Here is a 25,005-nt window from a genome sequence, read left to right as displayed (position 1 = left end):
TCTTCCTCCTCCAACCCCCCCCCCCGTCGGGAAGCGACCTGGAGGTCGGAAACTAGGGCCCGGGACGCACCTGCCCCCCCATCCCGGGGCCCACCCCGCCCCGCGAAGGGGCGGAGCGACGGCTGCGAGGGCGCCTCCCGCGGGCTTTGTGCGCCCGGACCCAGCCGCCGCCGCCCCGCCGAGCCCCCGCCCCAGGGCGCACCACTCCGGGCCGCCCCCCGCCCCGACCGCGCCGCCAGCCGCTCGCCCGCGGAGCCCGCAGCCGCTCCCGCCCGCCCCCCGAGCCCCCCGAGCCCCCCGAAATGCCGGTCGACTTCACCGGGTACTGGAAGATGCTGGCCAACGAGAACTTCGAGGAGTACCTGCGCGCGCTCGGTAAGCAGCTGTGCCCGCTCCCCCGAGCCCTCCCGAGGCCCCGGCCCCGGCCCCGGCCCCCGCCCCCGCCCCCGCCGCGGCCGCCTCGGCTCCCAGGGTGGCCGGCTGGGTGCCCCGGGGACGGGGAGCGCGGCGGCGCCCGCAGCCCGTAGGTGGCTCGGGACGTGGGGAACTTCATTAAGCAGAGCTGGGTTCAGTTTGCTTTTTGCTTCAAAGGGCAGAAAACTTTGTTGCAAGGAGAAGAGAAAGAAAGAAGAAGGAGGGAGAGGGGAAAGAGAGAAGGAAGGAAAAGAAAGAAAGAAAAGAAAGAGGAAAGAGAAAGAAAGAAAGAAAGAAAGAAAGAAAGAAGAAGAAAGAAAGAAAGAAAGAAAGAGAAAGAAAGAGAAAGAAAGAGGAGGAAAGGAAGGAAGGAGAAAGAAAGAGAGAGAGAAAGAGAAAGAAAGAAAGAAAGGAAGGAAAAAGAAAGAAAGAAAGAAAAGAAAGAAAAGGAAGGAAAAAGAAAGAAGAGAGAGAAAGGAGGAGGAAAGGAAGGAAGGAGAAAGAAAAAGAAAGAAGAAAGGAAGGAAGGAAGGAAGAAAAAGAAAGAAAGAAAAGAAAGAAGAAAGAAGAAAGAAAGGAGGAAAGGAAGGAAGGAAGGAGAAGAAAGAAGAGAAAGAAAGAAAGAAAAGAAAGGAAGAAAGAAGAGGAAAGAGAAAGAAAAAGAAAGAGGAGGAAAGGAAGGAAGGAGGAAAGAGAGAAGAGAAAGAAAGAAAGAAAGAAAGAAAGAAAGAAAGAAAAGAAAGGAAGGAAAAAGAAAGAAAGAAAGAAAGAAAGAAAGAAAAGGAAGGAAAAGAAAGAAGAGAGAGAAAGGAGGAGGAAAGGAAGGAAGGAGAAAGAAGAAGAAAGAAAGAAAGAAAGGAAAGAAGAAGGAAGGAAGGAAGAAAAAGAAAGAAAGAAAAAGAAAGAAGAAAGGAAGGAAGGAAAAAAAGAAAGAAAGAAAGAAAGAAGAAAGAAGAAAGAAAGAAAGAAAGAAAGAAAGAAGAAAGAAAGAAGAAAAAGAAAAAAAGACTTTTTCTCTTTGAAAAGAGAAGAGAAAGGCACAGACCTGGCTGCTGGCTAAGACAGCGCTAAGCGAGCAGAGCAGGGAACCCCAAAAGTCCTCCCCACCCCCCCCAGGAGCTGGCTCCTGGGTCCCCACTGCCTTAGGGACCCTTCTCTGGATTTTCCTGCCAACTCTCTGCCCCTCTCTTCCCCGGCACCCCCTGCAGATGTCAATGTGGCCTTGCGCAAAATTGCCAACTTGCTGAAGCCGGACAAAGAGATCGTACAGGACGGCGACCATATGATCATCCGCACGCTGAGCACTTTCAGGAACTATATCATGGACTTCCAGGTTGGGAAGGAGTTTGAGGAGGACCTGACGGGCATAGATGACCGCAAGTGCATGGTGAGGATTTGCATACACCAGGGCACCTCCTGCCCAGGGCGCCTGACCAAAAAGGCTGGGCTACTTCATCTGGGAGGGGAGCGAGGGCCCTTAAATTCTTAGGGACCAGGGATCTTTGCACTGCCAACCCACAAAGGTGACAGCAGGGACTCATCAAGCATACTCCTCTGTCCAAACAGGATATAATGGTTATGAAAGCTGCAGTTTGCAGAGGCCCTGCGGTGTCCAGGGACTGAGTCAGGTGCTTTATACATTTGACTTCACCTAATCTCACAACCACCCCCGAGGGAGGTAGGAGAATGCCCATTTTACAGATGAGGAAACGGTTTCAATGAGTAACCAGCCCAGAACAGCACAGCGGGGAGGGGCTGGCCTGGAACTCCCCCGCAGATCTGTTGACTCTCAGTCTGTTGCCTCCTCTGGCTGTACCTTGGCCTGGTGGAGGAAGGAAAGAAACACAGGGAACCCTTTTCAAGTGTAAATCGTTCTCGGTGACCTAGCATGAAGCCACCCTAGGAAGCAGGGGACATCATGATCTCCCGGAAGCCACTGACCTGTCCCACCTCATCGCCAAACTGAGATCTGGCTCCTGGCCGCCCCCTTCCCCGTCCTGGCCTCCACTGCCCGCTGAGCTGCCTTTGAACTTTGCAGCCTACCCCTACTCGGTGGGTCAGTGCCACTGAGCCCAGGCTAGAGGAAGCCTTCGTGCAGGCGGGGAAGCAAGTACAGCCTAGCCCCAAGGGTGGGAAGCTGACGACCCTGAGACCCCAATTAGACCCCGAGACCCCAATTAGCGTTAACACAGCAAACTGGAAGGTCAGCCCAAGTCTCCATCAACATTCTCGGGTCGTTGGAAGGTCAGGTTGCTCCTGGAATCCCTTTCACAGTGTTGGGTCCACAGCTAGTGTATGCTCACCCCCAGGGAGCTGCCTTGCGTATTGAGGAGGTGCTCCCCCTCTTTCTCCCCTCCCCCTGGGACAATTTACCAAAGGTCTGCTTTGTGCCCTACACTGTGCCATAGCCCAGTGAGGGAGAGATTCGTGACCCCATCGTATACAATGACAAAGGCCCCAAGAGGGAAGGAGACTTGCAAGAGATGGGATTTGAACCCTAGGCCTTTGGACTTTGAGGCCCACCCTCCTGCTCTCTGCTAGGCCCCTCTCTTGCTGGTTGCCTTGGCAGAAACCAGATGGTGGAGGTTTGCTGGGACAGTGGCTATAGGGGTGTCAGTGTGTGAGGATAAGAAGCCCCAGGCCTGGACTACTACTCATCCCTCCCCACCCCCCTTGTCGATTCATCTGACGGCAGGTAGGAGTTAGTGTCTGAGTCTGTTGTTTGCAATGACGGCAGAAGGCAGTGTCTTTGGAGAGGCCAATATTGTTGTAGGAACATGTCAGGCTGTGCCTTTAAAAGGCCCAAGGCCTCTTGATCCTCAGCCGGGCTCACAGTGGGAAAGGAGACCAGCAGACAGGGCTGCTTTGGGGGAGGGGGGCTGCCTTTCAGATCACTGCCCAAGATCTGCCCCCGGGCCTGCTGCACCGCACTGCACTCTAAGAACACTCCTCTCCCCGGCTCACTCTTAGGGTACCCACAGAGCAGGGCAGGCATCCCTGTTTGTTTTGGGTCACTGCAACCTCTGGAATGTGCTAGCTTATACTTACTTGGCTAATTATCTCCCGTCTTGCTTTCCCTTCCCTCATCCAGTAACGTGTGAAACATTTACCGACCACCTCGTTATACTCACTAGTGCTCATCAGGTGCTCACTACGCACCAAGTACCATTACCAATTAATTTTAATTCCCTCACTCTTCACAATACTGTTTTTTCAACCCCATTTTACAGATTAGAAAACCAAGGCAGGATTTCTTGTTGTGAGGCGCTGGGGAAGTTAAGTGAGCAGCAGAGGGAGGATTTGCCCTTTGGCAGCTCCAGAGTCCCTGCGCGAACCACTGCACCGTACCTACTGCTTTCCTCACACGCTAATCGCGGTGCCAGGCACAGGGACGTGGGGCAGGATGTCACAATCCCTGATGGCCAGGAACTCATAACCTTTGTGGTGGAGACAGACACACAGAACAGAGTGTGATCAGTGGTGACAAAAGAAGGTACCCAGAGAAGGACTTCTGGAGGAGGTGACTTCTACACAAAAGGGAAGGGGTAGAAGGCAGGGTTTCAGACCCAAAGGAAGGAGCACATGGCCACCTTCTTTTCTCAGCCTGGCATTAGGACATCAGGACAACCCAGGTGACCAGATCGGGGAGCCCAGCAGCTGAGCAAACTAGAAGGGATTGGGCTAGGACTCATGGTCACCTTTGCTGCTACAGGACTTGGGGTGGCCGTCTCTCAAGTATATGGCACTGGCTTACCTTGCTGTTGCTGTAGGGGGGGAGGGGGGTGGACAGGCCCTCTGCCCTGGCCTCTCTGTGGCCCTTCACATTGCAGAGAAGCCCTTCTCAGGGGTGCCAACTGGATGGAGGCCTACAATGAAGAGCATGGCCAAGGGAGGGTGGAGCATAATAGAACTACAGCACCTGTCCAGCCGAGGCTTGCAAGTGCAGAGGAGGGGCCTGCAAGGGGCTGTGTTGGCTGAGGTCTCCAGGGCCCCCAGGGGGCCTGGGCCGGGCGGGGGGGGGGGGGGGGGGTTGCCACAGATAACTTCCACCACTGCCTCTTCCGCTCTACACACTCTGCACCCACCAGCCGGGAGCAGTGGCCAGGAGGACAATCTGTTCTCAGCACCAGGTCGGCTTCATTCTGACGCTTCCTCCCCAGCACATTACCACAGTCTCATTTCTTACCTGGGATCAGTCATTCATCTGTTTTGTTAATTCCTTTCTTGGTCTCACAAGCGTCTCATGGTCCCACAAGCTTACTCTGTCTTTGCAGCCCCCGTGTTAGTGTTACTGAGATGAATCGCACAAGATTCCTGACCTCATGGAGCTCAGTGCGGTGGGGAGGCCAGTCCTGGTGTGATGGCGTGTGGGTGGGGGCAGGATGGACAGAGGACGACCTCCTCCTGGGTCTGGGAGGTCAGGGAAGGTTCCTACAGGAAGTAGCCTGAGTCGTGGCTTGGAGGATAGACAGGAAATAGCATGGCAAACAGAAAGGGGACAAGAGGAAGGCCAAGGCCAAGAGAAAAGCAGTTGATAAATGCTATTTCAGACCTTCCTTGCCCCCAACGCACCCTCCCCCCAGGCTCTGGGTTCAGCCTGGGGACACAGAGGGAGCAAGGCCTCCCTAGCACCCGGGTCAGTGGAGGAGACTGATGCGTCCTCAGGCCGTTTTCTTCAGTGATGGAAGCATAGTGGGTTAGGAGCACAGTGTGGAGGTGTGGGGACGCAGTGGTCAGTGAAGTTACCTGGATGAGGGGGGTCTTAAAAGACAGGTAAGAATCAGGGCATATATGGAGAAAGGATAAGAATATTCTAGGTGGAGGGAACCACATGCACAAAGGGCCAGGGGATCAGAAAAGGCTTGATTGGGAGAGAGTTTTGGAGGTGAGAGAGGTGCAGTCCACAAAGACTGGAGTGCAGGATGTGGCTGGGGCAGATGGGAGTGATGAGGACCCAGTAGGGAGCCTCAATGTGGCTCTGAGAGGCTGCAGGGACCTCTCGCTAGGAGATGCACGATCACACTGACCATCCTTCCCCAAAGGACCCAGGGGCTTGCTCGCGTGGAGTCCTCTGATCCTGCCTCTTTCTATGGGAACATTATCTGCACTCTAGAACAGCAGCCAGGGGGTGAAATCTGGCCTGCAGATGTATTTTGTTTGACCCGCAGAATGTTTGAAAAACTGCAGAGCCAGTTGCCAATGATTGCCATACACTGTGAGATTTCGTAGAAAGATCCGTATCTCTGGCTGTTCTTAACCCACAAAGTCAAACACTGGGTGCCCCTTTCTCTCTGGGCTGTGTGGAGGCCGGGACGCTGTCGCAGTGCTCCCTTTAAATGGGACGCTCTCCAGCTCACCACAGGCCTCACCCCACCAGGTTCCCCCGGAGCAGCAGTCGGGGATCAAGCAGCCAGATGTCTTTGTTTGCACTAGGGGTTCCCTGGGGCCGTGGCTCCCCCAGGTGCAGACGTGCGGTGGTGGCGGCAGCAGAACGAGGTAGAGACAAATTCTGCAGCCGCAGCCCTGGCCTCCTGAACCTGCAACTCCAGGAGTGGGGGCCAGTGGTCACCTGGCTCTGGTGCAGCTGAAGCTGGAGTTCCACTGCCCTGGAGGCCAGAGCCGCCTCGGTGTCCCCAGTATCCCCGTGGCTCTGCAGACAGTGAGATGTGGGAGCAGCGCTGCAGAGGGCCCCGTGGCGCTGGCCGGGAGTGGCTCTCCGCTCCCTCCCCAGGCCCAGGGCCAGAGCCCTCGGAGCCCTCCAAGCCTGGAGCCTCCAAGCCTGCGTCAGGACTGCTCAGCTCAGGCTTCCCGTGCTAGGAAGGTCCTAGGAAGGTCCGACGTGCCCCACAAGCAGCCTGGGCTGTCATCTCGGTGGAAGTGCGCACAGGGCGCAGCTTTGCCCTGCTGCCTCCTGCGCGCCTTTATCCTTGGAAAGGAAATCTCGGGCCGCTTTGAGACCTGTGTGGTGCATTAGGTCCTGCACGGGGAGCTTTGGCAGGGTGGGGGAGCGTGAATGAGGAAGATGCCCCTCGACTTCCCAGAGCCCCCACGCCTGGGCCAGGGAACCCCTTGGAAGGAGGAAAGATCGAGCTCTTTGTTCCCTGCTCTCCCCAGCAGGAGCAGCTTTTGCAGAAGACAGCCCCCTGGGTCAGGAAGCACAGCCATGAGCCTGGCTCCACGTGATGGTGGCAGAAGGGCCATTTGTCATCCCACCCCGTGGACACTGGGTCAGGTTTTCCCTGGAGGGGGCGCCTTTGTTCATTGGGGAGCCTGGTGCCTCCTTCCCACCCCTGGGCTGCTGGCTTCTCCTTCTCCTCCAGCTGTGAACTCAGGGTGACCCCTTCCACAGAGCCTCCCTTCCGCTCACAGCCCTCCCCTCCGCCCCTCCGTGGCTTTCTTTGTTTTTATTGTAAAAGGAAAAAAAGAATTCAAATAGCACAGGAGAGAGTGGACTGCAAAGGAAAGGGCCCCTTCCCCCACTTGGCCTCATTCCCACTCCCCAGAGGTTATCACTGCTACTGGTTCTGTGGATCTGTCGGAAATCTTCTTTGAATATAGAAGCTGTCTATCTACTGATCAGTTTAAAAAAAAAAAAAAAAGGAGAGAAAGAAATCCACTCCTTGGTGCGTTGTTTTCTCACTCAATGCTACTTCTTAGGCATCTTTCCATGTCAGTGTTTATAGATTTTCTGAATTCTTTCTCTTTTAACCATGTGTTTCCTTCCCTTCCACTCTGACTTCCTTCCTTCCGCCCACCCACCCATCCGTCCGTCCATCCATCCATCCATCCATCTAATTATATATGGTAATGCATGAAATCCACCAAACTGCTGTTAACACTTTGGTTTAAACTCTTGCCAGCTTTCTGATTCTGTCCTTGACTCACTAATTTTTCTGGTTCGTATTTTAAACAACGCAATGCCGATGGCAGAAAATTAACTCCCTGGGCCACAGAGCTATGAATGCCCTCAGATTCGGGAGCCTCCTGAGGGCCTCGGAACCAGGCCCCCAGCCCTTGGCTGGGTCCTTTCCACAGTGGAAACACGGAGTCTCTTTCATGCGTTAGCTCAAGTTCGCCGACCTTCGGAATCGGCGTCAGCAGCGTGCTTTTGAGGATTACAAAAAGGAGAATTAAAGCAACCCAAATAAAGTGCACAAAGTAGCTTTCAAGAATCACATTGTCATGTTAGGTTTTGTGTTTAGGCAGGAACAAAGGAAAATAACATGCACTAAATCCTTACCAAGGGCCATGCCTGCGCCAAATGATTTTAGCACTTTTCCTCTTTGGGTCTCCACCAACAAATGCTGTTCTGTAGGCGTCAGTGTGCCCATTTGGCAGGTGGGACTCTGAGGCTCAGAGAGGTGAAGAATCTTTGTAGCTCCAGGTCACCCAGCCTGTGGTGGCAGAGGAAGGATTCTAACTGGTCTGTTGTTAAAGCTCTCTATTTCAAGGTCTCCCGCGGAGAGGGCCAGCACCCGGGTTCCTTATTTTGAGCCTGGCGCAGCCTGGAGGTGAGCCCAGAGTACTGGCAGGGCCTGGGGGTATGGAGAGGAGTGCTGGTATGAGAGTCTGGGTTTGAATCCTCCATTATCCAACTGACAGTGACCTTAAATGTTTGGATCCACTGCCTCTGTCTTCACATCTGCGAAATGGGCATTATGATTGCTGTGCTCCCTGTCTCACAAGGCAAATTCTGAGGACCATAGAGATAGTCCAGGGGACGTTGCCTTGGGAAACCACAACACTGTGCGCAACAAGGGGCCAGAAGCCTTAGGCTGGGGCCAAAGTAATCACTTATGATGGCCGGGTGGCAGTTCGGGGAGTTAACCACCGTTTGTATTTTTCTGACCGACATTGCTCCCTAGTCACCCAAAGAAGCACCACCTGTTCTGCTGCGAGTTATGGCCCTACTCTCCTTGTGGGGTCTGGGGGAGCTGCAAATCATGGTACACTGTCTCTTGTGGGATGAGCACCTTAAGCCAGGGTGATAACAGTGTCCCATGACCTGTCACATGATTGTACATGTGACCTAATGTCACCCTTCCCTGGCAGAGAGCTGTGTTCTAGTCCCTCTAAAGTTCATAAGCTGGCAGGATGTAAACTTCCACATCACCTCCCATGGCTGCCTGGAGAAATCAACAGAAGGAAGGGAAAGATAAGATGAGGCCAGCAGAGGAGCAGAAGTGAGAGAGAAAGAGAAACCGCAGGGCTGGGGGGTTTGCTGGAGCCCCTGACACTAGCACATCTCCAAGAATCTCCATGTACTTGAGCCAGCCAGGGCCTTCCCTTCCTTTCGCCTTAAGCTATTTGAACTGGTTTTCTGTCACTTGCATCTAAAAACATCCTCAGACCTTCAGAGTTCCCAGATCCTGGGTTGAGAACCACATCAGTAGATAGAGCAGTAGTTCTCAAACTTGAGCTGCCCATCCCCACTGAAGTTTCCGATTCAGAAGGTCTGGAGTGGACCCAAGAATGGGTCTTTCTACTGAGTTCCCAGCTGCTGCTGCTGCTGCTGCTGCTGCTGCTGGCTCCAAGACGGTGCTTCTGATAACTACTAAGAAAGAAAAATGAGGAAGTGGGCCGGCCCGTGCTGAGGATGCTGTGATGTGCTGGTCATGATTCTGTGCACTAAGCCTGTACCGGGGTTCTGGGTGCCTGGTTCTGGGGGCTGAATGAGAGTGCAGAGATGCGGCCCAGTCTCAGCGGATGGCGTCTCCTTGGGGATGCCAAACTTCCAGCGGCCCAGGATGGCCCTCCGCTAGTGTGTGCAGCAGGTACCAATAGTGTGTGGGCAAGTGCGGGCTACAACGGAGCACTTGAGAGCTTTGGCTTGGAGATGAACCTGGATTTGAATCTTGAGTCTACCTTCCAGCTGTGTTCCCTGAGTGAAGGCACTTTCTGGCACCCTCGTCTGTAAAAGGAGCCAGGGGTAGTGGTACTGATGGGATTGTGAAAATTCAGTGTGGTGGTGAGTTTATTTCATTTTTCTATTGCTGTCTAACAAACCACTCCAAAATGCAATGCTTCCAAACTCCGAGCCACAGCGGTGGTTCCTTTTGTTCATGAATCTGCAATTTGGGCAGAGCCCAAAGGGGGTGGCTGGGCCTTGCTGCGTGTCCTGCCAGCCGGCAGCTGGAGGATTCGCTTTCCCCATGGCCCTTCCCCCCCACACACACTGTCTCCTGGCTGCTTGAGCTTCCTCAGATCATGGTAGCCAGGTCCCACAAACGACAGCCAGGAGGACAAGGCAAAGGGAGGGGACGTTGTGATTTGCCTAGCTTCTGAAGTCATAGAGCAATATTTTGCTGTATTCTGTTGGTTGAAGCAGTCACAGGGCCCGGAACAGAAGAGGTGAGGGGGCAGGAAACCCCCTTTGCCTTCCCCTCCAGGCATCTGGAGGCTGAAAGCGATGACTGACTTTGGGGTCCCTTTGCCCCATGGAAGGCTTCTCTGGTAACCAGCCCCAGCAACTCAGGTCCCATCGCTAACCTTTCACGTGGGCTTGAGGATTTATTCATATTTGACTTGGAATTGATTGAAAACTCTGACAATAGGCACTATGCCTGACTCACAATAGCTTACTCCCTGGGAAGGATTTTCTTTAAAAGATTTTATTGATTTATTCATGAGAGACAGAGACAAGGCAGAGGGAGAAGCAGGCTCCCTGCGGGGAGCCCGATGTGGGACTTGGTCCCAGGACCCCAGGATCACAACTGGAGCCCAATGCAGATGCTCAACCACTGAGCCACCCAAGTGCCCCCGCCAAGGAAGCATTTTTATGGCTATCTCTGTTGTACGAATTGCTAAAGCACGTGTGCACGTGCACACACCTACACATACACACCACCCCTTGTCATCCAGACAGGAACTGCGGGTCTCTGTCATCCTGCCTGAAATTCCAATATTAGAGCACATTTATTCTGGTTAAATATGCCAAGACTTTTCTAGGTGTTTAATAAGCAGATACCTGAGAGTGCCAATTGTCTTTAACACAGGGATACTCATGAGTCTGTCCTTCCTTGTCCCCTTCCCGCCTTCTTTCTTTCCTGACCTGAGGGTCCAAGGACAGCAGAGGAGACTCTGGGGCAGAGCTATATACACAGGATGGACATGAAAGGTGTGAGGGCAGGGGCTGGAGGAGACTCCAGGCTGCAAAACCCACCTTTACCAGCCTTAACAGCATAACTGGCTCTGCACTCAGAAAATGAGGGAGGAGAAATCCTGTCTGATGGTACGCAGTGAGTCAGAAAAATCGTCTTCCTCTTTGACTCAGAGTTCCCACTTAAGTGATTATATTCCAGGAAAATCATTCAAAAGATAAAAAAAGCTGCATCTATCTGTACGAAAGTATTTGTTTGTAGCTGCGTGGTAATAATCGTCACCAGCCCACATTATTATAAGCCCAGCCACCGTCTGGGGGCTTCTGTGCGGCAGGCTGTGCCCTGGCACTGTACAGATATTATTTAATCCGCCGATGATCCTGGGGAGGAGGTGCCACTCTTATTTGATAGACAGGGACCCTCGGGTCCTGCCCAGGGTCACACTGCTGGTTAACCATGGCCCTGGGATTCAGCTTCACATCTCTCTGACCCCTGACTCTGTGTGGTTCACAGAGCTGGCTGCCTCCTGCAGGTGTTGCTAAGCGCTGCTTGACCACAGGTGGTTAGAGTGATTGTGGCTTTTTAATTCCACAGACCACTGCATAGCCCACATAAATAATCACTGTGAAGATAAGTGAAAAGTGTTTATGGGCAGCCAGTCAGCAAGTTCCACAAATTCTGCTTCTTAGCCTCTCTTTCCCCTTCCTCCCTCCCCACAGCTCTGAACATCTCATGACTGTAACAATAATAACAACAATAATAATTAACGCCTCTTATGTTTCCTCCTATGCACCAGGCTGAGCACTCTCCATGAATTATTTCTTCACATTGATCTCCCTTCCACCATCCTCAACATTCCTGCCCATCCTTCACATCCTAAAAAGGGACTCTGGGGGCGCACCTGGGTGGCTCACTCGGTCGAGCATCTGCCTTGGGCTCAGGTCAGGATCTCAGGGTCCTGGGATCGAGCCCCACATTGGGCTCCCTGCTCAGCGGGGAGCCTGCTTCTCCCTCTCCCTCTGCTGCTCTCCCTGCTTGTGCTCTCTCTTTCTGTGTCAAATAAATAAATAAAATCTTTAAAAAAAAAAAAAGGGAATCTGATCAGGTCACTCCTTAGCCTCCTTAGCCTAACCCCCTCCCCCGGGGGCTCCCCAGCGCCGACAGGCAAGGGCCAGAGGGGCTCAGGTTTTCAGGACTTGGCTGCTGCTGCCTCTCCAGTTCCCTTCCCTGCCTCACTCCTTACCTTCGCCCCATCCCACCGCTTATAGGTGCCTTCGCTTGCTGTCCCCCTTTGCATCTCTCTGCTCACGTCCCTGGGACAAGTCCCCTGCTTTCTGCCCCAGGAGAATTAGTGAAGACCAGTCCAGGATTGACTGTCTCACCAATCTTGTCCTGATTCCCCAACCCACCTCATCCCACTGCCCTTCTCTGCAGCCATTGCTCCCAGGGCGCCTGCGACGCTTGTTCATGCATTTGAGATGTGGGACCATGGGGCCCACACTTTGCATGTCCATCTGGTGCCAGGCACAGAGGGCTCCAGTGCATTTGTCGAATGAGTGTTCAGTAGAAATAGAACCTCAAGCAATATAAATGGTGAATGATCTCCCTGCAGATCCATTCACCCTTTAATCATAGCTAGTGTTTGTGGGGTACTTCCCATGTGCTACAAGCTCTAGGCACTTTCCATGCATGAATTCTTTTAATCTTCACGATTCTAGAATGAAGATGTCAGAATGCTTCCTATATGATACATAAAGAAAATGAAAAGTGGAACAAGCCCTCGCTTGTCTGAGACCAGGTTAGCTGGTGGAACCAGAATTTAGTTCCTGGCAGTCAGACTTCAGATTGTTACCCGGGAGAGGTGGCATCCTTGTTATGTTAAGGGTCACAGCCCTGGGCTAATTTCTCTGTGAGGCTTTTGAAATCTCAAATGCAGCGTCCCTGGTGAAGCAGTGCCTGTCATGGGACGGAACTGTCAGGTGCAGAGGGGCCAGGTCGGCTCTGCATCTCGTTGTCCTCCACAGTAGAGTCTGTCCGAGGCCCAGCTCCCTCTGAGGCAGGGCTGGCAGCGGGGCTGAGTCATAACCGGTTCGGCTCTGGAGCCGGACCATCATCTCTGGAGTCCCATCTATGCCACTTCCAGACAGGATGGCCTTACACAAGTTATTTCAAGTCTCTGCACCTCTACTTGTCTGTGAAATGGGGATAATGATGAAATCAGGAACACTCACTACTTCGTGGGGAGGATTAGAGGCAGGAAAGCCTGCAGTCGTCTACTCCACCGGTAGGGGCTGTTACTATTAATTCTCTCATCTTGTGAACTATGCACTCCAGAAGATGAGTTCTGGAGGCGGTGGCATGTGTGAAGGACACCTGGGTATCCAGACAAGACCTAGTGGAGTCACGTCGGTGGAGGTGCACCTGCAAGGGCATGTGCCTCTCTGCAGCCAAAGAGAACAGGCTGGGCAAGGCCAGCAGCAGAGAGAACTATGCTCACGGAGTGTTTCATGTGTCCGGCGCTCAAATGGGTCCTTGCCACCCCTCATTTCATTTCATCCTGATGGCTCTTGCTCTATAGCAAGACTTATCAGCCCCATTTTGCAGGTGAAGAAATGTAGGCTCAGGGGGTGGGGTGCATTGCAGGATCTCCCTGCTGGAAAGAAATAGGGACGGATTGGGGCTCAGGCCTGCATCTCTCCAAGGCTGTCATCGCCACCGTCCCCCCCACCCCCCAAAGCCCAGCTCAGGCAGGCATGCTGTCCGCTAGCTGGGCCAGACCTAGGCCCACAGCCTGCCAGGCGCTGTTTGGCAGCAAAGACATCCGTGGCAGCAAGATGCTCATGTGGGAACAGTGGGCAGCCTGTGGGTTCAGAGTTGGGTAGAAGTGGGTTGAAACCATGACTCATACTCTTCCTGGCTTGTGTGGCCCTGGGCGTGATGACTAAGTGCTCCGGGACCCAGAAGCCCTCGCCAGTGTCACACAGTGGCTAACCCATTTCTATAAGGCTAATTTGTGGAAGAATAAATAGCTACGTTGCCTGGGATATTTTGTCTAAAAAAAAAAAATGTGTTCATCGCCCAAAAAATTCTAAAAGTACCCCTAGAATGTTTTCTGCCATTTGTTCATTTGTTCTACAACTGGTAAATGCATGTCCTCGATTCCAAGGTGACGGCTGGTATCCTGTAGTGAACAAAAGGTTCCCAGACCCCAAAGAGCTCTCAGTCAGGAGATCCTGACCTGCTGGCGACTCCTCCTCAGTTACTGAGCTAGCGCCTCTTATCCTGTGGGAGCTGTTTGTTTCTGTTTGCCTTGAAAGATAAAAAGTAGAAGAGGAAGAAAAAAGAAAGATAAAATGTAGGAACCAGAGGCACTGGTGGATGAGATGAGGCCTTGGTGGACTCTGCCCTGCATAGCCCCTCTGAGCACTCTCCAGCAGGATGGCTCCCCCCTTACTCCTCATCACCCTCTTCCCCCCAGCCCCCTACTCCACCTTTCCCAGGGGGGACTTGATAATAAGCTGGTTCCTTGGCCTGGCTCAAGTAGCAGGCCAGCCTGCCTGCCAGATAAGCAAGCATCTGGATTGTCCTTTGCACCAGGTCTGGCTGGTTGGAGCCACAAAGATGTAAAGTACAGGAAAAGAGAGGCTGAGTCATCTCCCTGGTAAATTCTGGGGTTAGAGGTGCAGGGTCAGGCTCCACGGGGAGGGTCATGCTGAGAGATCCTGCTGGGCAAAGCTCATTTAGAAGCCTCACTCACTCACACAGCCCCTGGCCTGCCTGCATTTGTCCAGGCTGTTCCCTCTGCCTGAGATTCCCTCATTCTTCTTCTCCAATTTCTGCTTCTTAACCTCATTCTCAAGGTGTTTTCTGGTGTCAATTCCAGCATTATTTCCAGCATTACCTACCTCCTCCAGGAAGCCTTCCCTGACGGACCTCTGTCCCTATTGTAGAGACTGATGAGAGGCCTTCCCCTTCCACAACTACGTCACCTGCCTCCACCCAGCACTTGCCATTCTGCTGGAATTCTGGCTTGTTTTCTTCTCTAATAGCCTGTGTGCTTTTGAGAGTAGCGTCCTCACCTCACCTGCCTCTGTTCCCAGCACCCGAGGCTAATGTGCAGGTGTCGAACCCACGATCACCACATGTTGCCTTGTGCAGAACCATGATGGAGAATCCTGCTCACTCAAGGGTCAGCTTAGATCAGATAGCTGCAGAGCACAGTAGCCAAGAACATGGACTCTGGACTCACATCTCATCCTCTTACTATATGGCTGGGTGACCTGAAAGCCCCAGTCTCCATACCTGTAAAATGGGAAACGTGTAACTGCTCCAGGAGGATACGACCCATGTTGTGTTTAATACCCTGCCCAGCATGTGGTGAGTATTTAGCACATGTTGGTAGGGTGATGATGGTGATGGTGACAACCAGGAAGCTTTCCCTGCCCCTCCAGGCTAGGGTGGGCACCCGCCTCACACCCCAACAAAGAACGCAGGGGAGTCGATGCCAGTTTACCTATCTACCTTCCCTCTGGGCTGAGCTGCTCCATGGCACATCTGGGATCCAGCCCAGCCTTAGGGCCCAAGATTAGGACACTCAGTACTGGGTCCCTGGATTGACCTAGCACAGTTCCACGTGAGCCCTGTGACCTCTTCCCTATCCAAAACCTTGGCCTCACAGGGCCTTGAGCTCTCTGAGGGCTTCTTGTTTTAAAATTGATCCTGGGCACTTCCTGGAATGTTAAAGGAATTTTAAAAATGACGTGTCAAGATTAGTCTTAACATTTTAGCGTTTTGTTTGTCCTAAGAATTGTTACCATTTGCTGTTAGCTCCGTCGTGGCATTAGCGTCGCATTCTTTCATGCCCACAAAGGCCTTGTTGTGTGGCTTTACTGGTTTGTAGTAGTTGCTTTTAACAGCTTTTATGTCTCTAATTACTCGCTCACATTTTAAGGCCTTATTTTTTTAGTTGTAATCTGCTTTTAGAGAGAATTGGCTCCCCCCCACCCCCAAATGTGCTCATTTTAGATAATTGCCAGCCTCCTAGGAGTGGGTCAGAAGGAGAGGAGTGAGCACGTCACTCACCCAGCCTCGTCTCATGGGCAGTGAGTGGACTTCTCCGCCAGAAGGAACTGGATCCAAGCAATGCTCAGCCCAAAACCCCTAGGAGACGTAGGCTGGTTACCTAACTAAGTCTAATACTAAATCTAATTTTTATTGGCTCTAAAGCTTGAAGGTCAAGTGAAACAGAAGTACCTGGCACTTGGCAGGTTCTCTGTTACCTTCTCTGACCTTCTCATCTGCTCACTTATTTAACCCAGGCACCAGAGGCCGAGAACCTTCTTACTGTCCCAGGAACCCTTGAAGGGTGTACACTGTAAAATTAAACTCCAGGAGGAATGGCCAATATGCATCTTCTAGCAATTCACATCATGTACAGGAAGTGTCTGGTCACTGTCTGGTTTTCCAGCCCCTCACCCCCACCAGAATTTAAAGAGCACAGGCAGGGATCCCCAGGTGGCTCAGCAGTTTAGCGCCGCCTTCAGCCCAGGGCGTGATCCTGGAGTCCTGGGATCTGGTCCCACGTCAGGCTCCCTGCATGGAGCCTGCTTCTCCCTCTACCTGTGACTCTGCCTCTCTCTCTGTCTCTGTGTCTCTCATGAATAAACAAAATTGTTTAAAAAAATAAAGAGCACAGGCTTTGGAGTCAGACCTGGGTCAGTCCTGGCTCTGGCTTCTGCCGACACAACCTCCATGCACAAGACCTCCCTTCTGGCCTGGCTCTGGAAGCACAGAGACAGTAAGATTCAGTCCCAGCCATCTCCGGGCTTCCTGGACCTTGTGCGCAAGTGTAGTGGGGTCGGTGACCCATCCTCCCCCTGCTCATTGGAATGGGCATTTGGAGCATGTGGGAGTTTTAACAAATCCTGGGATCACAGATCCCTGGGAGGCAGATTGAATCCCACTATTTGTAGATCATGCCCGGTCACTGCCAAGAGGTGAGTCCATTCAGCAGGAGTGGCCTGTCACCCCCAGGACGGGTCATCTGCATAGGGCAAGGGGGCCTCGGGCCCCCCGGGACATGCTTCCATAGACTGCCTGCAGGAACCGGGTTTCTGGGTCACTGGCCCCCATGCAGCAGTGCCTGTGGGTTTCTAAGTGGTCAGGGGAGCTGGATAATGGCTTTGAAGTGACAGTCCCTTGTCAGAGTGATGCAAAGCGGTCTCCATTCATCTGTTGGTCTTTCTGGGAAAGCTGCTGACAAGGCCAAAGTGTTAGTGGTTATTTGTAACAGAAAAGTTAGACGGGCTTCACTCTACCGCCTGCTGCCCTGGGTTCCAGCCCTTTCTGCAGACCTGCATGTGGTCTCTTTGGGGAGGCTTACTCAGGAAAGGAACAGAAGGTGGCCAGACACCCCCTGGTCCTTGAAATTGTCTGGGCTTCGTTTCTGGGGTGGAGTCCCAGAGCTCCTGGTGGGAGGCGGAGGCAGCCCTGCCCGTCCCCGTGGTTTGTACCCATGTCCACCATGTGCAGCTTGGATAAGCAAATCCCCTCCCTGTCTAAACTCTGGATGTCTTGATTACTATGACTGAGAGCCTCATATGCCAGCCCTCTGCATTGTATGTATTTTTTCTCCCATCCTCAGCACAACTTAGTAAAGTAGGTCTTTGGGTTGTCTAAGGCCACGTAGCCGACCACCCCAAACCTGATGACTTCAAAAGGCAACCATGTATTCCCATGATTCTGTGGGCTGATTGGGCAGTTCTTCAGCTCCATGTGACTGCATTTAGCAGGAGGCTTAGCTGGGGTGCCTCAGTTTTCCTGCGGTAACCTTGCTCTGGCCCTCCAGGGCTTCTCCCCGTGGCCTTTCTCTCCAGTAGAATAGGCCAGCAACTGGGCTCCCAGAGGGAGGGTTCTGAGAAACCAAGCCCCCAGGCTATGAGCACTCATAAAGGTGCTGCTTGCAACATCTCCTGTTGGCCCAAGCAAGGCACCCAGCCAAGGCCAGGGTCACCGGGGTAGGAGCCTGACAAGGGTGGGACTATGTGATCCACTGGCAGCCACCCGTGGAACAGTTGGCCAAGATGCCTAACATTAATCCCTCTTCTGTAGATGAGGGCCCTGAAGCTTAGAGATACTACTCCCATTGCCCGGAGTCATCCCTCATGGCTAGGGACAGAGGTCCCAGGTCTGTGGGCTCCAAGGAACATGCTCTTTGCTGGCAGTACTGGGTCAACCTGATACAGGTGGAGGGTGTCCAGTGAGAGGGGGCAGGTACCAGGAGCCCAGTGTAAACGATGGCTGAGCTTTCAGCCCTCTTTAACCCGGAGGACAGCCTGGCAGTTTCCATAGGGTGAGTCCGTAGGGTGAGTGCTCTCTCTGATGGTTCCACCCAGCAGATCAGTGCCGTGAGGCTGTGTGAGGCTGCAGGCGGCACTGGCTGGCATTGAAGACGAGCTCCAGGCCACAGTCCCAGTGTTTAGCCTCACATTGTAGCCCCAGCTATCCCCCTGGCTTTGTTCCTTCGTCTCGTCAAGTCCAGGGCAGCTTTCATAGCACTGGCCTGCTTGTCCCTCCTCACTGTGTTTGGAATGCCTTCCTACTTAAAAAAAAGAAAAGAAAAGAAAAAAAAAAACTAGTTTATGTTTAGGCTTCCCCTAATCCCGGTGCCAGCCACACTGGGCTGTGACCACTTGGGACTTCTCTGTCTGCCCTTCTCAGTGACCATCTCTTTAGGACCCATCTCTGGCTCCCAGCACCCACAGCCAACAATGGTTGGACAGAGCTGAAAGGTGTTCTCCTGGGGGCTGCCCGGGATCTTGGCATAATGCCCACATGTATCTGCAGGCCAGCAGATGCCAGCAGATATCTCTGGGTGCCCTACCCGAGGCTGGGAAACACGGGGGCACGGAGTCATGCAAGGCTCATGTTCCAACCCAAATTCTTTCCTTGTTTGCTGGGTGACCCTGAGAAAGTCACTTCTCATCTCTGAGCTCAGCCTCCCCTGTGAATCCAGTGCAGATGGGAATAGTCTCTGTTCTGTCCAACTCACCCAGGGTCAGAGTCAGCAGAAACCTGAGGTCAAGAAAGTGCCTCTTTTGGAAGCTGCCACAGTAGGGATCCTTCTCTTAAAGGGGCCTGATTGTAGGACTCTAAGAAAAGGGTTCTCTACACCCAAAAATTCCTCCAGCTGTTGCCTGTATCCCTCCATCTCTCAGGATGCCTGAAATTCTGCTGTCCATCAGTCTTTTGGTGAGGTATTTATTGTTTATATCCAAATGGTCCCCGTTAAAAGATGTCAAATGATCTGGAAAGGGTAATGTATTAGTTGAGGAGCAAAGCCTGCTTTGCCATTAATGAACGTCTCTTTCATGCTTCATTCCCTGGCAGTGGTGTTGAAGGGTAAACAGGTGTGAGCTTTCTGGGGATCAAGTTGGCACTACTTATCAAAAGCCTTAAAAACAGGTGTATTCTTTAATGCAACAACTCTTCTTCTGTAAGTTCATTCTAAGAACATGATGTGTTCAGGGTGCCTGGTGGCTTAGTTGGTTAAGCATCCAACTCTTGGGATCCCTGGGTGGCACAGCGGTTTGGCGCCTGCCTTTGGCTCAGGGCACGATCCTGGAGACCCAGGATCAAGTCCCACGTCGGGCTCCCGGTGCATGGAGCCTGCTTCTCCCTCTGCCTGTGTCTCTGCCTCTCTCTCTCTCTCTCTCTCTCTCTCTCTGACTATCGTAAATAAATAAAAAATTAAAAAAAAAAGCATCCAACTCTTGATTTCAGCTCAGGTCATGATCTCAGGGTCATGAGATCGAGCACCGTGTGGGGCTCCACATTGCACATGGAGCCTGCTTAGGACTCTCCCTCTCTCTCTCTCTCTCCCCCCCTTCACCCTCTGCTCCTCCACTGCCCCCCCAAAAGAACATGATGTGTTCAAAGCTGTATACAACAGGCAGTCTTATTTATAATAGCACAGAACAATAAATAACCTAGATGCCCAAGAATACAGAATAAGCTAAATAATAGTATGTATATGCAATGAAATACCGACTGGCTTAGCTTCATGGTCCTGTAATCCGTGCCGTCACACAGGCCACAACGCACGAAGGGCCCCTCACATAGTTTAATGCTCTGCTGTCACCATCTTAAAATTCCTAATCAGTTTTTTAGAGGAGCCCCTCGTTTTCATTTTGTGCTGGGCCCCACAAATTATGTAGCCCTTTCCTGATATTATGTAACCATTAAAATAAGGCTTATGTAGAATATTTATTGAAGTGGAAAATTGCTTCTATTAAATGAACTAGGATACAAAAAAAATAAATGATGTAATCCCAATTTTTTAGAAACATATATATATACATAGTAAAGGAACAAAAGACAGGACATAAATACATCAAAATGTTAGAGTAATTATCTCTGAGGAAGCAAAATTACAGGTTTTCTTTTTATTACCGTGCTCCTCTTGGAGCGTTTCTTGTATTCTCTCCAGCACTGAGGGCACGACTGTGCTCATTGACTCGACTCTGTCTGGCAGAGACAGAAGCGGGTACGTTGTAACTGGGAGCCAGCAATCCTCTCTGGGCCTCTGGCTGAGTCTGGGGCCCTTGGTGTGCGGGGTGGACTTCTGGATACACACAAAGAGGAGTTCCGTTGATGAGGAAGCCCGGTGTTCTGACAAGCTCCTTGAAGCCGAGGAGTATCTGATTTCTCAGTCCCCACTTCCCTTCACAGGCCTGGCATGGACAAGGCACCCACAGGATGGGCACCTTGTGGCTTGAGTCATTAGTGGTCTTTACCTGCGACACACCTTCATCATCTTCATTATGTTCATCATCAACTTCATTATGTTCTGATTTGGAGGTGGGACCTTCTCTCTGGCTTCCTGCTGGACGTGAGCCCTGAGTGATCTCTAGACCCCAGAAAGGAACGTCCCTGCCTCCAGTCCCCCTGTGCTCCACCTCCCTCAGGCAACAGGCTCCAGGACCAGAGGTCACGTTGATGCCTGCACCCGGCTGGCCCCCACCTGGTGCCTCTGCGCCGCGCTCCAGTGCAGGCTTCATCCAACAGCAGAGGGCAGCAGTCATCCGCAAGCCCAGGAGGAAGAGGAGGGCTTGGGAGAAGGAGGCAGGCAATCCTCCTATAGGGACTGGCCCACTCACTCCATACCCATTTCCCAGATTTCTCCTCCTCTCTTAAATCCTGATTAGGCTGTTGCTGACTGTCTGGAACATGCCCTGGAACACAAGGATCCTACAACCTTCCCTCCATAAAGGCAAGGCCTCTGAGTTCATGGCCTCTGGCCCCCTCCTAGGACAGATGGGAACACTGGGGCCCAGAGAAGGGCTGGACTTGCCTAGAGCCACACGGTGAACAGGGGCAAAGGAAGTTCTAACTGCTGCAGTGGGGAGGCAGGGCTCATAATGTGCAACTGCCACACGTGGAAGGGCTGTTCTTGGAGAAGTGGATAGCTGCAAAGATGGGACATGCTCTCTGCACCGCACATAGGTCCCAGCCAGACCATGAGCTCCTGGACTGTCTTGCCTCTAAGTTCCAATACTCAAGCCCTGTCTTTCCGAGTGAGCCCTTGCCACTCCAACAAGACTGTGGAGTCTCCCATGGGCATAGGCTGAGCCCTGTGGCTTCCCTCCTCCTGCTGTCTTCCCTTCAACATCCCCAGCACCTGGGCAGGGCCCGGAGTGCTCAGGGACGATAAGACCAGCTGATCCACATACCGTAATAACAGCACATGGTGGACAGAGTTAGGCTGCAGATTTTCTGTAACAAAATTGACTTGAGCGCCCCCTGGGTGATCAAGCTTGGGGCTGCCCCTCGCCCAGCCCCCAGGGGCTGCTTGCTCAAGGTTGACCACCATGTTCTTTTGCTTGGCAGACCACCGTGAGCTGGGACGGGGACAAGCTCGAGTGTGTGCAGAAGGGTGAAAAGGAGGGACGTGGCTGGACCCAGTGGATTGAGGGTGACGAGCTGCACCTGGTAGGTTGCTGGGGTCGGGGGTGGAGGGTGGGGGGCAGAGCTGAGCCTGGAGGCTCTGGTGGCTATTGAGGTCTGATGGACCGTAGAAGAATGCCCTATGGCCGGGCCTGCTCGGAAGCTTCTCTTCCAGGGGCCTGGAGAAGATGCTTGAATGACTTTAAAAACTGAACAATGTGTTTGCGAGATCTAGGCCAACTCAGTTGTCCAGTCAGGAAGTGAGGAGGAACATCTGCTAAGCAGCAGATGTGGAGCTAAGTTCTTTTGCATTCCATGCCTCTTTCTGTCCCCTCAGCAACCCAGTGGGCCAGGTACTATTGGGGTTCCTATTTTGGAGATGGGGACCTGGAGGGTCACATCCCAGATACACAGCTAGAAACTGGAAGAACTGAAACTTGCTCCCAAATGATGTCTGTGTCACCATGCCAAGCTGTGGCAGGCTAGAATCAAGGAGAGTCCTTTAAGCTTTTCTAAGACCTCCCTAGGTCAGGTGAGGAGAAGCCCTTCTCAGGTCAGGTGTGGGCCTCCAGCCTGGGAACTCAGGTCAAAGCCACTTCTGCTCCATCCATTGCCTGGGAAAAGCACACAGAAATCTAGAGTAAGGGGCTTAGCCCCTGGAGGCTAAAATAACACATGTCCTCTGAAAGGAGACCTCCCATCACTCCTGCCCCCTTGGAACTCCCGATTACCTTCCTTCTGAGAAAAAAAAAAAAAAAACCTGGTCCAGGTGACCTGGGTTCAACTCCTGACTCACTGGGTACCTTTGAGTAAGCGCCTTCCTTTCCTCAGCCTCATCTACAAAATGCCACCCTACCACATGGCGCTTCTGCAAAGATCAGAGTCCATGGGAGCTCTGGGATGTGTGCGTGCTGAGAAGAGGCATGAGGGCATGATTTTCAGAGATAGCTTCGGCTGATGCGGAGGGCCTGGGCTGTGCCTGACCTGGAACCAGTCTTCTCCCGGGGCCTCTCTTCCTCACCTGCCTAGCAATGAGGGTAGATGCTGTGATCTCCACCGCTCTTTCAGCTCCGAGGCTCTGTGGCTCTGTGCCAGAGGTTGCAAGCTGGGGACCTGGGGCCTCTTTTATTTGGCCATCAGTGAGCTCCAAACTTCTTCAGGCAACGATTTAAAAATTAGGATGTCATATAAATATTCAGATTTCCCGCCTCCTTCAGAAAATAAAACAAGGGACTCCTGAGTGGCTCAGCAGGTGAGCGCCTGCCTTCAGCTCAGGGCATGATCCCGGGGTCCTGGGATCGAGTCCTATATCGGGCTCCTTAGAGGGAGCCTGCTTCTCCCTCTGCCTATTGTCTCTACCTCCCTCTCTCTGTCTCTCATGAATAAGTAAGTAAAATATTTTAAAAACAAACAGACAACACTTCCAAGATGTGGTGACCCTGTGCCGTGATTCCTCCCAGCAACTCGGTAGGGGCTGTCCTGTAGGCAGGGCCTGGGCTTTCTGGGCTGCATTTTACTACTACCTGGGAGCTTTCAATAATAGCAATTCCAGGGCTCCACCCACTGAGACACTGATATAACTGGTCTAGCCTGGGACCCAGGCATTTTCCAAACTCCCCAGGTACTCCAATATGCAGCTGAAGCTTGGAATCTCTGTGCTAACTTGCCGCTTTGGCCTGTGACAGCCTACTGAGTCGTCTGGGAGTCAAGCCGTGTGTCTGGGCCTGATTTCTTCCAAGCCTGGGCACAGACTCTGTCCTGGCCTCAGGCCTGGGGTTCATAAAGCCTTTTGGGCCCCTTGAGCATAGTAGGAGGCGGGGAGCAGCATTTATTTCCCAGCCAACTCTGCCTACAGGGCATAGCAGAGCCCCATCTCCACTGATCCAGTTCAACTGACTTTCCAAGGAATCGGGCTAGTTCAACCCAACTCTTGAGGAAAAATAACAGCCACTGAGTATTTTCAAAGCTCCTGGCCCTGTGCGCACACCAAGTGTGACCTTGCTCTGGCCAGTGACAAGCATCTGCTTTTGTTTCAGGAGATGAGAGTGCAAGGTGTGGTCTGCAAGCAAGTATTCAAGAAGGTACAGTGAAGCCTGAGCACCCCTGGATCTCGAGGAATGAGCAGCATGGACGCATAGGCCAGGATCCCCTTCTTTGTGCAGCATGGGGCCAAAATGTCCAGCCATCCCCCCCAGCATCTGTTAGCAGAGGCTCTCCCTTGGCTTTGTCTCTTTTCTTTTCCTTAAAACAAAGCCATCCCAATAAAAGTGATTTCTCCTCAAGACGTCTGTTTTGAAGAAGCTTCAGTACCCGCCTGTGCTCACTTTTTGTCTGGGGCTTCCGAAGCCAGCTTCTCCTGATGCCACCCCTTGGGCAGGGGAGAAATTCATCCACACACCTGCAGATTTAGTCCTGACATTGAGCCCATAAAGTCTTTCCTCAGGGGCACAGGCTTGGGCTCAGGATGTGTGACTTCACATTCACCATACATGTAATAAGCACCTACCGTGTTACATGTCCATTTGGGATCAAAATGTGGTGAGTGCCACAGAAGCAGCAGAAGATGCCCTCCACCCTGAGAACTTAAAGCCTAGTCAAGGAGATCTGGCCAACAGAGATCCCCAACTCCGCATTGTACACATAGGAGATGCTCTAAAAATTATTTGTAAATGAGATGGAACTGGATAGAATTATAAGCCAAAGCTAGAATGAAGTGAACCTTAATCAAGGGCAATTACCAGTTGGATTTGATTTCAGAGGTGTCATGAGCACATACTTCACCACCCCAAAACCGTTCCCACCTCATCTATGGGCTGATGTAAAGCATTCCTTTTCACTATTATAGAAGAGGCATGACTTGCAAATCCTTCTAGAGGAAGGAAAGCAGCCTCCTGTTCAGACTAAAGTGTAAATGACTGCTAGTGTGCTTTTGCATAAAGGAACACAGGGAGGGGCAGCTGGGTGGCTCAGTGGTCGAGTGTCTGCCTTTGGCTCAGGTTATGATCCCAGGGTCCTGGGATCGAGTCCTGCATCAGGCTCCCTGCAAGGAATCTGCTTCTCCCTCTGCCTATGTCTCTGCCTCTCTCTGTGTCTCTCATGAGTAAATAAAATCCTAAAAAAAAAAAAGAAAAAAAAAAAAGAAAAATTCAGGAAAACTGAAGGGTGAGTGAGGAGATGAAAGACGAGGATAGGGAAGACCACTGGGAAACAGAAGACTTACATCCAGGACCCCTTCAAAGTAATTTCTGCTTAGTCTGTGCTCTGCCCCTTGGAAAGCGTACCCAGGTGGGAGTCAGAGTTGCTGAGTTCAAACTCCAACCCCACTACTCACAGGCCAGCAGCTCACATCTCTGGATCTCACTTCACAAATCAGAAAATCATACTAACCATCTACCTCACCTCCCACCTAGGTGGGTTGTGAAGCTTGGTGACACATAAAACTTATAGACTGGGATGCCTGGGCGGCTCAGCGGTTTAGCACCTGCCTTTGGCCCAGGGCCTGATCTTGGAGACCTGGGATCGAGTCCTACATCGGGCTCCCTGCATG

General features: G+C 52.3%; 1 protein-coding gene across 1 annotated transcript; it reads left to right on the top strand.

Annotated features, from left to right (window-relative positions):
* The first annotated feature begins 231 nt into the window (after positions 1-231).
* RBP1 (retinol binding protein 1) lies at positions 232-23,742 on the top strand. The gene is made up of 4 exons (XM_055321253.1): positions 232-375; positions 1,623-1,801; positions 21,402-21,503; positions 23,495-23,742. The coding sequence occupies exons 1-4, from the start codon at positions 303-305 to the stop codon at positions 23,546-23,548; spliced, it is 408 nt and encodes a 135-aa protein (XP_055177228.1). The 5' UTR covers positions 232-302; the 3' UTR covers positions 23,549-23,742.
* The last annotated feature ends 1,263 nt before the right edge of the window (positions 23,743-25,005 follow it).

Source organism: Nyctereutes procyonoides, unplaced genomic scaffold (genome assembly GCF_905146905.1).
Source record: "Nyctereutes procyonoides isolate TBG_1078 unplaced genomic scaffold, NYPRO_anot_genome, whole genome shotgun sequence".
Lineage (NCBI taxonomy): Eukaryota > Metazoa > Chordata > Mammalia > Carnivora > Canidae > Nyctereutes > Nyctereutes procyonoides.
Note: the sequence above shows the minus strand (reverse complement) of the source record. Positions and strands in the feature narration are given on the sequence as shown.